The sequence below is a fragment of the Octopus bimaculoides genome, chromosome 6 (assembly GCF_046866305.1).
Source record: "Octopus bimaculoides isolate indiv1 chromosome 6, ASM4686630v1, whole genome shotgun sequence".
NCBI classification, from domain to species: Eukaryota; Metazoa; Mollusca; class Cephalopoda; order Octopoda; family Octopodidae; genus Octopus; species Octopus bimaculoides.
In genome coordinates, this window is record NC_142933.1 from 38013281 (window position 1) to 38025689 (window position 12409).

General features: G+C 36.2%; 1 protein-coding gene across 6 annotated transcripts in view; it reads left to right on the plus strand.

Annotated features, from left to right (window-relative positions):
• The first annotated feature begins 2658 nt into the window (after positions 1 to 2658).
• Positions 2659 to 12409, plus strand: part of LOC106870698 (origin recognition complex subunit 4) — a 43763-nt gene continuing 34012 nt past the window's right edge. For 5 of the 6 annotated variants that reach the window (XR_016242232.1, XM_089353761.1, XM_014916863.3 and 2 more), the window contains exons 1-3: positions 2659 to 2808; positions 7329 to 7470; positions 8849 to 8939. Coding sequence is in view for 5 of the 6 variants with exons in the window: in XM_089353761.1 (XP_089209887.1) it covers positions 7355 to 7470; positions 8849 to 8939 (207 nt within the window). In the remaining variant the exon portion in view is untranslated. Of the gene's footprint in view, positions 2809 to 3628; positions 4315 to 7328; positions 7471 to 8848; positions 8940 to 12409 lie in introns of those variants that run through there. The other variant, XM_014916864.3, reaches the window with a different exon arrangement.

Here is a 12409-nt window from a genome sequence, read left to right on the forward strand (position 1 = left end):
CTTTAAAGTCACTGTGTTCTTGTGAAGCACAAAGGAAGAAACTCTACAATCATGTGGATTCCATACACAATATGGTATTTTCCAAAACGACTCTTTGCCACTTCCATTGTTTTGATTGGCACCTACTTTACTGTTTCTCAGCATGGAATTACACAGATTTAGGATATGGAGTGTCTTACATGTTTATAAGCCACCCGTTACATAAACTTGAGATAAAAGTAGCATAGAAGTGAAAATAACAAGAATTTGCCTAAAACAGCAAATTTCCTGAATATGGAATGTAATTTGGTATTGAAAAATGGAATCTAATGGTATTAGTCCCAATAAAATGTAACAACAGTAATGTTATCACTATCCTTGATTTACAATCATAGTCAAAGGGATTAATTTTCATCATCATCATTTAATTACAGAAGAGTCACAGTACTTCAATTATTGCAGCTTTCATAATTGTGGTTCCATGGTATAATTTTTCCCAGTATATGATGGGATTTGAATCCCTAGCTATAACAAATACCACATACGTGCCAACAAGTTAAAGGATTGCTAAAAAAGGTGAATGTTGCTATATATAGAGAAAAGTTTATTTACAAACATTAAAAAAAATTTAATAATTGAAGTCAAGTGTATACACGTGTTTACGAAAAGATAAATATGGGCAGGTGGTGATGTTAAACAGGATGGGGGGATTAAATTTACCACATGTTTACAAACATAAGACAAGGTAACTGCTTTACTTAAACATCCTGGAGCGCATACATAGTGACCACAACACATAAGAATGCTTCATTTTCAAAAAATTTGGTTGACAGTAGGGACAATGTAATTGAGTCAAAATATATTTGCATATATGTGTAACAGTCATCCTATCTTATAATAATTCTGCTTGTCATTATGTTACTTAGCCCATTGGTAATGCTTTCAGGTGATTAGAGGTAAAGAGGGAGAAAGGGAAGTGGGAAAGAGAAAAAGAGAGAGAGAGGCATCCATGACGTGAGGTAGAGGGAATGTAATTGTAATGCTATCAAGTGATTAGTTGAAGAGAAAGAGAGGAGAGAGAAAAAGAGGATAAGACAAAGAGGGAGAAAAAGAGCATCCATGATGTGTGGTAGGGTGAATGTAGTATTCATTATGTGGTTAAAAAGTTATTTGAAGGTAGTGATATAGAGAAGAGAGTTTGAAATATAATTTTAGCAGAGGGGTGATGGTATGATTAAAGAAAGGCACAGAGAGTGTGAGGAGGGGGAGAGAGAAATGATGGAGGTGACAGTGGTGGTCGGATAGTGAAAAGTATCTTTTAAAAAATTGGACTATGTTTTTTTATATCACTTAATGCATGTGCATGAGTGCAATTCCATTAAATATTCATGCTTATTTATGTGGCAAATACATGCAATTTAACGAAAGGTTGTATTTTATGTACAGGATATTTTGTTTTTGTTTATGGAATAAATGGGAAAAAATAAGAGTGAATATTTATCTTATGAGTGCTGTGTATTAAGTCTATAAAATTGTGCATAAAATATATAAAGTGCACTAAGTAATCATCGTATTCCAGTTTCTTTCACTTTTCAATGAGTAGCAGATGAGTGACTATCTTTCCATACAAACACACAACACAGGCTAAACCTTTAGGTTTTTTGGATAAGATTTTCAGAAATAACCCAACAGGTTTACTATTAATTCCGTGAAATATTCACAGATCCCACTAGTTCTATATTATCAGTCTAGGATGTGTAAGTAGAACTGTTACCTGTGGTAGACTTAATGGTGTTGTGAACCTTTGCCAAGTTAATGTATTGCCAACATTTACCAGATTTATGGTCTAAGAATAATTTCTTTCTTTATGACCACAAATCCTGGGGACTTTGCAAAAACAGTTATAACTGCCTACATTATTCTTCTGATCATCGTATTTATTTATGTATGTGGACATAGCATGGCTGAATGGTCAAGGAATTAACTTCCCAATCACATGGCTTCAGGTTTGATCCCATTATATGCCATCTTGGGCAAGTGTCTTTTAGTACAGTTTCAGGTTGATCAGTCTTATATATGAAAATGGGTTGACAGACACTGTCTGAAAACTTTTGAGATGGATTGTATCAGTATTTCAAACGGTCCAGCCTTGTCACACTATGTCTGAATTAAACAGAAAGGGAGATTATAACTTTATAGTCAAGGGATCTTGTACACTTACAAACAACTTGGAACTAAATTATTTGTAAATAATCTGGTGAAAATTTGAAAATCTTCAATAGGTTGGAAGAAATTTGACAGTCCTAGTCGAGTATAATGAAAGTTAAGATGGAATATATGATTTTTAGGTGCCAAAAAGTGGTATAGCTTTATACTCGAGTAAAGTTATATAAAAACCAAAGGAAGTTCTGGAATGTGTGCCATCGTTGAACTGATTTGGGGTCAGGAAACGATTAGAGCTAAAAAAAAAAAATCTAGTTTCAGAATGTCCTAAACATAGGGACAATATATTTGGTCAATGAATTAATGTAATACGTCCCAGTAATGTAGACTTCTACGCTGAAAACTAGTCAAAAGCAATTCTACATTTTTCAGTGATCTATGCTGTTAGTTTTATGGATAATATCGATGGAAATAAATATATTAAACAAAACCATAAGAAAAGGGTCACGTTTAACCCCTTCCATAGTGAATCAGTTGGATAAAATACAGACGTCACTTATAACAATATTATGTTTAGAGTTATCTCCCTTGTATTGCTTCCGGTTGATTAACGCGGGAATCGTAAAAGTTATTTTCTTCTGAAACCTGTCCATTCTGTGATTCTTGGTAAGTCAGATATTTTTGGGGCCACATCATGTTGCGCAGCGTCGTGATGTTTAATAGTAGCAACAGTAATAATAGTAGACTGCTGATGTCTAATATAAAGTATCATTGTTTAATCCAACTGGCTTATGATAGACGCTGTAGCCGTGACTATGCCGTCATATTTTGAGACAGTATAGTGAGGTTTACGTTATCCCGTGTGTCCTTGTTCTGTCAATACTTTAGGTTGTATGGCATTCCTACAGATGTAGGCGAAGGCAAAAAATACGCACAGCCAGTGTTTAGTGTAAGGGGTAAGGTTTAATGTTTTAAGGTTTACAGTTACTCCGAAAACAGGTAGTGTGCGTATTTACCTCCGCCCAGATGTGTACCCCATCGACTTTGTTTCCTGATAACTACCAGAATAATGGATATTTTTTAATGAAATTTTCTACAAATATGCTTCAGATTATGGGTACTACTAAAGCAGCGCAGTCGCGCGTCCGCGATAGCTAGTCGTGAGTGGTCGATCCTAACCCTAACCCTAAACACATTCATTTGCACACGCGGGTTAGGGTTAGGATCGACCACTCAAGACTCGCTAGCGTGACTGCGCGTTCGGGTCCGCGCTGCTTTAGTAGTACCCAGATTATGTAGATACTCATTATATCGGAATTTATTGTGAAAAAAAAGTTTCCGACGGTGAGGTGAGGAGTTTGGGTAAATTTACTCGAGACGGCTTTCTTTACACATAACTTTCATAAAAATAGGTAATTTTTATGAAATTTTCTATAAATACCTTTCAGAATGTGTAGATTACAATTATATAGGAATTGAATATATATATATATATATATATATATAAAACCCATTTCGCGGGCTGATATACGTTCATACTGATGCACGTCACATATGTCTAGAAAATGAAACTTGAAATTTCGAAAAAAATTGTGATGCGTGTCAGTATGTGTTCACTGTTTTACTTTTCACATGAAATTCCGATATAATTGTAATTTACACACTCTGAAAAGTATTTCTAGAAAATTTCATAAAGAATTACCCATTTTTCTGAAAGCTAGGAAAGAAAGCTGTCTCATGTGAATTTTTAGAAACTCCGCACCTCACCCTTGGAAACATTTTTTCACAATAAATTCCGATATAATGAGAATCTACACCATCTGAAGCATATTTGTAGAAAATTTCATTTAAAAATATCTATTTTTCCGTATGTTATGAGGAAACAAAGTCGGTGGGAGTATACATCTGTAGGAATGCCTGTTGTATTTTGAGGGTAGTTTGGCAGATGTTTCTAGCAGCTCAGGCGGCAATATTGAGACTACGGTTCTCTTGCAGACGCCCCGACCAAATCAATGTTAATGTCAGTACTGAAAGTTTTAATATTGATATCTCTATCACGCAAAGTTTTCATTAGAAATGATGACTATCTCCATACTTATGGATGTATAAATAAATGTTGTCTGCCACTGGAATGACATTTACATACATAAAAAAATTTGGCGGAGTTATGATGTAAGCACGTGCTACGTAATTTTTTATTTTTACGAATTTTCACAAATTTTATTCGATTATGTCTTCTGTATAATGGAATTAATACGATTATGCAAAAAAAAAAAATCTTTAACCCTCCCCTCTCCCTCAATGCCCAAACTTTCCACTTTCTCTATTTTTTTTTTAACTCTTGGTTTTAAAATACAGACAGTCTGGTTCTGCCGGTCGTTTCTCTTTATAATTTCCTAATAATTTTTTTAAATACTTCAAAATCAAAATTGAAAAAGTTTTAATCGTACATGCGCGCATGAGAGAATCATTTACTAACAGAAAATTGTTATTTAAATGAATTATCCGTAGCATACCCTTAACTTATTGTAGATAAATTCCCACTATGTATTCTACAAATGTAACTCTTCCAGGCATTGTCACATTTCATGCCATAATGATCCATGTAGATGGCCTCATCAACATGCCACCGGTGCATATCTCCTCTAGAACCACGTATGTACTTCAGTTTCTGTTTAATTTGTGCCCAGTATGATTCCACATTGTTTGTACATACACCAGACACAGGATCTACAAAATGAGACAAGTGGTTCACTGTTCTATGAGTATATCCTAGTCTGGATAAATTTTTAAAGCTGGATCACATATCCGTAAAAATAGTGGAACCCGCTTCAATATTTCCAATAATGACCACTTCTAGTGTCTCTGCTTTTCAGTCAGGAACAAGTTGCAGATAACTCTTCTTTACTGTGTTATCATGTATTCCAAGTATCCAAAGCTTCTTCACGCTTCCAGTTTTCCTGTTAATATGAAAGCTTTTGTCTATATGGACTATATGATTCAGGCCACCTAATTTCTTGTCTTTCGATAATTTTTGGGTACATATTTCCCTGCAATATTCGTACTACTGGACTGCTGTCTGTCTGCTACTATTGTTCATGGATATGTAGCTTGTCATTGGCATTTCACACATGAAGTCTAGGATTATGCGAAAAAGTGATAAGACCATCAATTGACATTTTTTCCATAGATAAAACTCTCAGAGTGGTTGGTGTTAGGAAGGGCATCCAGCTGTAGAAACTCTGCCAAATCAGATTGGAGCCTGGTGTAGCCATCTGGTTCACCAGTCCTCAGTCAAATCGTCCAACCCATGCTAGCATGGAAAGTGGATGTTAAACGATGATGATGATGATGAAAAGCCTTCTTTTTAAGAGGAAAAATGAAGTTGGAAGAGTGGTGAAGAAGTTTAAGATGTGTGAAATATATGATAACATGGTAAAGAAGGGTTACCTGCAACTTGTTCCTGATTGAAAACAGAGACACTAGAAGCGGTCATTATTGAAAATGTTAGAGAAGTTCCACTATTTTTACAGATATGTGGCCCAGCTTTAAAAGTCTATCCAGACTGGGATATACCCATGGAACAGTGAACCACTTATCTTATTTTGTACATCCAGTGTCAAGTGTATGTACAAACAATGTGGAATCATACTGGGCATGAATTAAATGGGAACTGAAGTATATATATGGATCCAGTGGAGATATATGTGCCGGTCGCTTGTCGATGTACAAGGATTATTATGGCATGAAATGTGACAATTCCTGGGAGAATTAAAATATATTTATAAAGCACATAGTGGAAATTTATCTGCAATAATTTAAAGGTATGTTTACAGATAATTTATTTTAATAATATAATTTTCTCTTGCACATGCACAATTGTTTAAGACTTTTCAATTTTGATTTTGATGTTTCTCTGATCATGAGCAGAAGTAGTTGGGGAGCAGCATAGCCATGTGTCGAGGGGAATTCTTTGGGGTTTGGATAATACACCTTTGGAAACATGGGTATTTTGTTCAACATCCTTAAACAACTCATATTCAGGGACCTTTTGAGCAGGATGGGCTACTCAACTTGATATGAGATCACTATGTTGCACACATATGGTTGTGACATATGTGTGTGGTATACCCTTATCAGATGGGTAGTCATGATGGATATACTGGGCTTCGTATATTTGCACCCCAGTGTCACTTTGATGGCATGCACTACTCTCTCACTCAATAATAATAATAATAATAGTATATATATATATATATGTATGTATTTGACCATCGAAGTTTAAATGTGCACTTTTCCATGCTTGCCTAGATAAGGTGGAATTTGTTGAGGTAAATTTTCTATGGCCTGATGCCTTTCCTCTTGCAAATCCTCACCTGTAATATTTCACGATGGCCAGATATATTTTCATGAAAAGTAAAAATGAATGCCTGCTTGTGACACTCATTACAATCATGTAATGTCAAAATAAGGAGGCACAAGCACTCACTTGCACATGCACATGCGTGCACATACACACACACGCACACATTCATCATCATCATCATCATTATTATTATTTAGTGTCTGGCATGGGTTAGATGGTTTCATTGAAACATGTAAGCTGGAGAGCTACACCCGGTTCCAATCTGATTTTGCATGGTTTCTACGGCTGGCTGTCTTCCATGCTGGCATGAGTTGGACTGTCCGACAGGTGCTGGAGAGCTGCATGGACTCCATTGTCTGCTATGGCATGATTTCTATGGTTGGATGCCCTTCCTAATGCCAACCTGCTTACAGAGTGCACTGGGTATTTTTTATACAGACCAACTCCAATGGGGTCACCAAGTAATATATATATATATATATATATATATATATATATATATCATCATCATCATCATTATTGTTGTTTAACATCTGCTTTCCATGCTGGCATGGGTTGGGTGGTTTGACTGAGAACTGTTAAGCCGGGAAGCTGCACCAGGCCCCAATCTGATTTGGCAAGGTTTCTATAGCTGGATGCCCTTTCTAATGCCATCCACTCCGAGAGTGTGATGGGTGCTTTTTACATGCCACTGGCACACACACACACATTTGGGTAGGGCTTTAATTTTATGCAGTTATGAGGCTAACTCAGTTTTATGTTTGTTGATTGATTTTTGATGAGAATAATAAGTATATAATGTTATTGCTCTTGGTTTCAGATTGCGAGTAACAGCTAGAGAATATTATGGCTCCATCTGTGGATCCTATTGAAATGGCAGACCAAGTGCAAACAGCATTACGAGAAAGGCTTGGACAGTGTTGGGTTCCAGAGGCACCAGTTGGTTTCAAAGAAGAAGAACAGTAAATATTTCTGCTTGCAATTTCACTTGTTTAACTCCTTTGTGATCATATGTTGAATGAAATATCCTTTCTGTATTTTAATCAACTTTGATTAATTAAGGATTACTATTTCATTTATTTAACTGTTTTGTGACTGTATGTCTGATAAAATATAGAGACTATGTCTGTATATAGTTGAGGTCCAGACCATTTCCTCAAACATGCATTAGTTTATAAAATTCTGTAATGGTTTATATTCTCTCCTGTATCTGTTTTTTTTCCTCTATACTGTTGCTTTTGTTAGTGGACACAGAAGACACAAGCAAGGGAATTGGTCATAGTCACAGTTACTGTTTGTCTGTACTTATGCTTATTCTAGGTATGACTTTAAACTGTATTTGGTAGTGGAACCCTATCTGGGAGTGCCAGGTTTTTGAAGAATGTGGAACCACCTCTTAGCCACCATTGTTCTCATGTTTACCCTGACCTAGAATAGTAGCAACTGACCGGGTTCCAGCTATGGGTTAAATAGCATGTAATCATCTGAGCTTGAGTTTGTTAAAATCATGGGATGCAGCATGGTGGGTGTGCACTATTTCAGTAAATGAACTTAAAGAGTCAATGGCAAATGTCACTAGATGCTGAGTGAATGAACAGACAACAGTTAGTTGAATCGGTGAACTACTACTATCTTCTACAGTTGGGGCGTGCACAGATGAGATATTTCAGCTAGCATAAGACCAATGTGACTTTCATGCCTCATTGCTCGATCGGGATGTCTGGTGTGGAAGAGTTACATTTGTTTGGGTATGTTGTCCAACCAGGTGAGCATTTTAGTTCTCAGCACAGTGTTTAAGGCTAATTATAATATTGATGTTGTAGCTATTTATGTGTGTATGTTTCTATGTAGTTGGATTGAGTAGACATGAAAATATTTTTTGAATAGTAAAGGGGTCTTTTATGTGGATCTGGTCAGAAAGGGAGGGATAGTGTTGTAACTTTATCAAGTATCCCATTTTCTTTTCAGACATAGTGTGTCTAGAACCATATTGTTAATCTGTCTGCCTTTCTTTCTATCTTTCCCTTTGAAGGTAGTGTATAATCTCAGCATAGGCTGTTCCACTTTAAAGAAGTGATGGTAGTGTTTTCTTTTCTGGCAAACTATATCCCACACTTAAGTTTGTATCCAGTATATTCATCTTTTTTTGGGACAATAGAATTGTGTAGCTACTATTTCTAGTAAGTTTGAGTGGCTGTGTAGATACACATCTTCATAAATGTATAATCTGTTGTTTGAATCCATAGTGGGATGTTGGTCAGTTGTGATATTGAACCAAGTATTTTACGACTAACATTTTCTTTGAGACTAATAACTGATGTTTAATATTTATGTGTTCAGACAGATTGCTGACTTAGTGAAACGGACTATCAACTTTGGTGAAAGTAACTCAGTTCTTTTAATTGGAACCCGTGGTATTGGTAAAACTATGGTAAGTCATACCATTGTATTATCACTTTTAGTTCTTTATTGTTATCTTCATTGTCATTGTTTTCTTCATCATTATCATAATTGTTATCACCCTCATTACTACCTCCAAAACCATCATTATTATCACTATCATTATATTTATCACTCTATTGTCATCATCAATACCATTATCATTGTCATCACCGTCATCATTATCATCGTCACCCTCATTGTTATCATGAACATCGGTAACCATCGTTTTCATCATTATCATCTTGATCACCATCTTAATAGTCATTGTTATCTCAGTGATGAGTTTTGTTTTAAATTTTACATGTTTACCAAAATTACTTCTGTCTGCTGAATCATATCATTAAATTTCCTACCAAAGTCAATTCTACCATTCTCTGTAATCGTGGAAGCCACATATACTTCATATAATCAATACTGTGTTACAAACACTGTTTTCTTAAGAAGCTAACCTTTTCCTAAGTGCAAAATATACCAAAAAAGTGTACTGTTCCACTAGCCAAGTCAGTAATCACTGTTTGTGTGTGCACATGCATATACAGTTGAGACCATACATAGGAAATATTATCTTACAGAAAATTTTTTATCTCACCTACTGATTTGATAAGCTTTTGGATGCTTGTGTTGTGAATTTGAACCAATGCAGACATTTTGTTGTATTTGTGAGGCATATGTTACTGTTCATTTCTTAAGTTGTCCTATCTGTCAGAGGGTATAAAGGTACTTGATCAATCTAGAGATCATTATCATCATCATCCATTCTCCATGCTGATGTAGTGGGAATATATATTCAGTACCAGGTGTTGATATGGCTGCGTGTATATTATTACAGGAGTTCATATAGAGATGAATAAATTCAAGAACTATATATTTACTAATTTTATTTACTGGTCGATGATGATACATAATCAAAATGTAGAATCTAGTTGAATGAAGTTATCTATGCAAGAAAGTTCAGAGATATAAAATGTAGAAATAACAACTAAGTGGGTAGAGAAATAGATGGACATAGCAATGACGTGAATGACTCTAAGTCTAATCAACTAAGAAACGAAGAGCAGGGTTAGCAAGCTGTTTTTATTAATGGAGCGCTATACATTCTAGAAACTTCCAAGAGAAACTAAGCTTCTTGAATAATTAAGAATCACATCTCATGACACATGCTTTGAGAAACTTAGTAAAGGGAGCTTACTCTATAAACATTCTTGCAAGGGAGATCATTCAGCTATTTAGCTACATAGACTACTACACTGGCATGAGTTGGATGGTTTGGCCATAGCTGGCAGACTGAAGTGCTGCACCAGGTTCCAGTCTGATTTGGCTTTGTTAATATGGCTGGATACCCTTAAAGTGTGCTGGGTGCTTTTTTACGCAGTATCAACATCGGAGCACTTATGTGACACCAGCGCAGATGCTTTTTATATGACACCGGCACAGAGCTTTCAGGCCAATCTTCTTCATTAGGGGAAGTGGCATTAACACTTCTGCTATGGAGGACAGGTCTTCTTGGGTACAGCTAGACATCTTGGTCCTTTGTCATCTCAGCAAAGCGCCAGATATCTTAGTCCTTTGGTATCTCTCTCAGTCTTGGTGTCCAGTCCAGCAAGAAGTTTAGCTTTAATCCACTTAACATCTTGAAATTACAATTAAATGCTGATATATAAAAGATGCGTGAGGTTGAAGAAATATTTCCATATTTTTGTACATGGATGTACTGATACTTTTAAGGGGTTTTATACTCATTCTGAAGCAGCCACATATCAATACTGGTGGTTGTGTTCTCTTGCCCTTTTTTCCACTACTTCTAGAACAGCATATGTTTTTTGGGGCTTGTTGAATGTCTAACCTAAACCCATCTTGTATACATGTTACCTCCCCTTCTGTTCCTCTTTTCCTTCTCCTCATTATTTTCCTCTTTCTCATCTTTCTTTTTCTCTTCATCTTCCTCCTCCCCACTCCTTCCATCTCTTCCTTTCTCACTCTCACCTTTCCTCTGTTCTGTACTTTACCAACCACTTTATTACCCACCGCCCTAAATAACCTCATATTTTGCTGGAATTCTCTTCTCACCAACATTTTCCTACCAGTCACCTACCTTTGACTACACTAACCTCATCGACTTGCATCAGTTCCTCTATCTTCTGTGGTAAACTTAACCCATTACCCAGTTTAACACCACCAACTAGTTTTTGGATACCTTTAGTAATATTAACTCTGTTGCAAACATTTGTTTCATATGAGGATAACTCCCTTCTTCCCTTCCATCTGTCAGAGGGCCAGCAAATAAATAATGGACACTGTCCTCATTGTAAGGTGGTTGGAGTTAGGAAAGGTATCCAACCATAAAAAAACCTTGCCAAAATAGACAGTGAAGCTTGGTGCAGTCTTCTGCCTTCAAAGCCTCTGTCAAGTGGTCCAGCCCATGCCAGCATGTAAAATGGTCGTTAAATAATGATGCTGATGATGACTCTCCACTTCTCATTATACCATAAAAACAGAGGATGTTGTGGGTGATGACAAACTGGCTGTGAGAACTCTCCATTTTCTATACCTTTACTCTTGATACAGTTACCAACTTTTCACCCTCAATCTACCTTAATATTACTATTACATGACCTACTTCAGCTACCATCCACTTTTATGTCACTGACCCACAGCTATTCTACTTACCATCCTTCTACATGGTAAAAGTTTGTATAATATTTGTACATTGTATGGTATGGAATGTCAGAAGTACCTACTTAGTACAGTGGTATGTGTTGTACATTTGTATATGGTATACCAATATAGTACATAGTATATGTTTAGTAGTGTGGTTTTGTTGACATATCATCTGGTTTCACTAGTCTGACAAAATCTATATATTTACACGTACACATCTTGTTTCAGTTTCAGAGTTATAGCTCTTGATGTTCTTAATTGAAATCCAACTTTGGTCAACTTTACCTTTCGTCTTTCTGGGATCTATAAAATGAATACCGTTGGAATAATTGGTTGTTTTAATAAGCATTGGTGTGGCTGGTGGTTCTACGTAAAATGCATTGGTGCTGGTGTTGCGTAAAAAGCTCCCAGTACATTCTGGAGTGGTTGGCATTAGGAAAGGCATAGAAACCAAGCCAAAACACACAATGAAACCTGGTGTGGTCCCTGGCCTTGCCAATTCCTGTCAAGCTGTCCAACCTATACCAGCATGGAAAACGGGTGTTAAATGTTGGTGATGGTGATGACGACTTTTCTGTGCTTTCATGGGTCAGATGGAGTTTATTGAAGCAGATTTACTTTGACTAGATGCTCTTCCTCTTCACTAACCCTCACCTGTTTTCAAGTAAGGTAAAATTTTCCCATGGCCAGAACTGTTCTCTCAAAATACTGGCAATAAATGACACTACTTGTATAACAGTGACAATCATTAACAACTATTACACAATGTCAAGACATGCAGTGGGACTGAACCCAGAACCA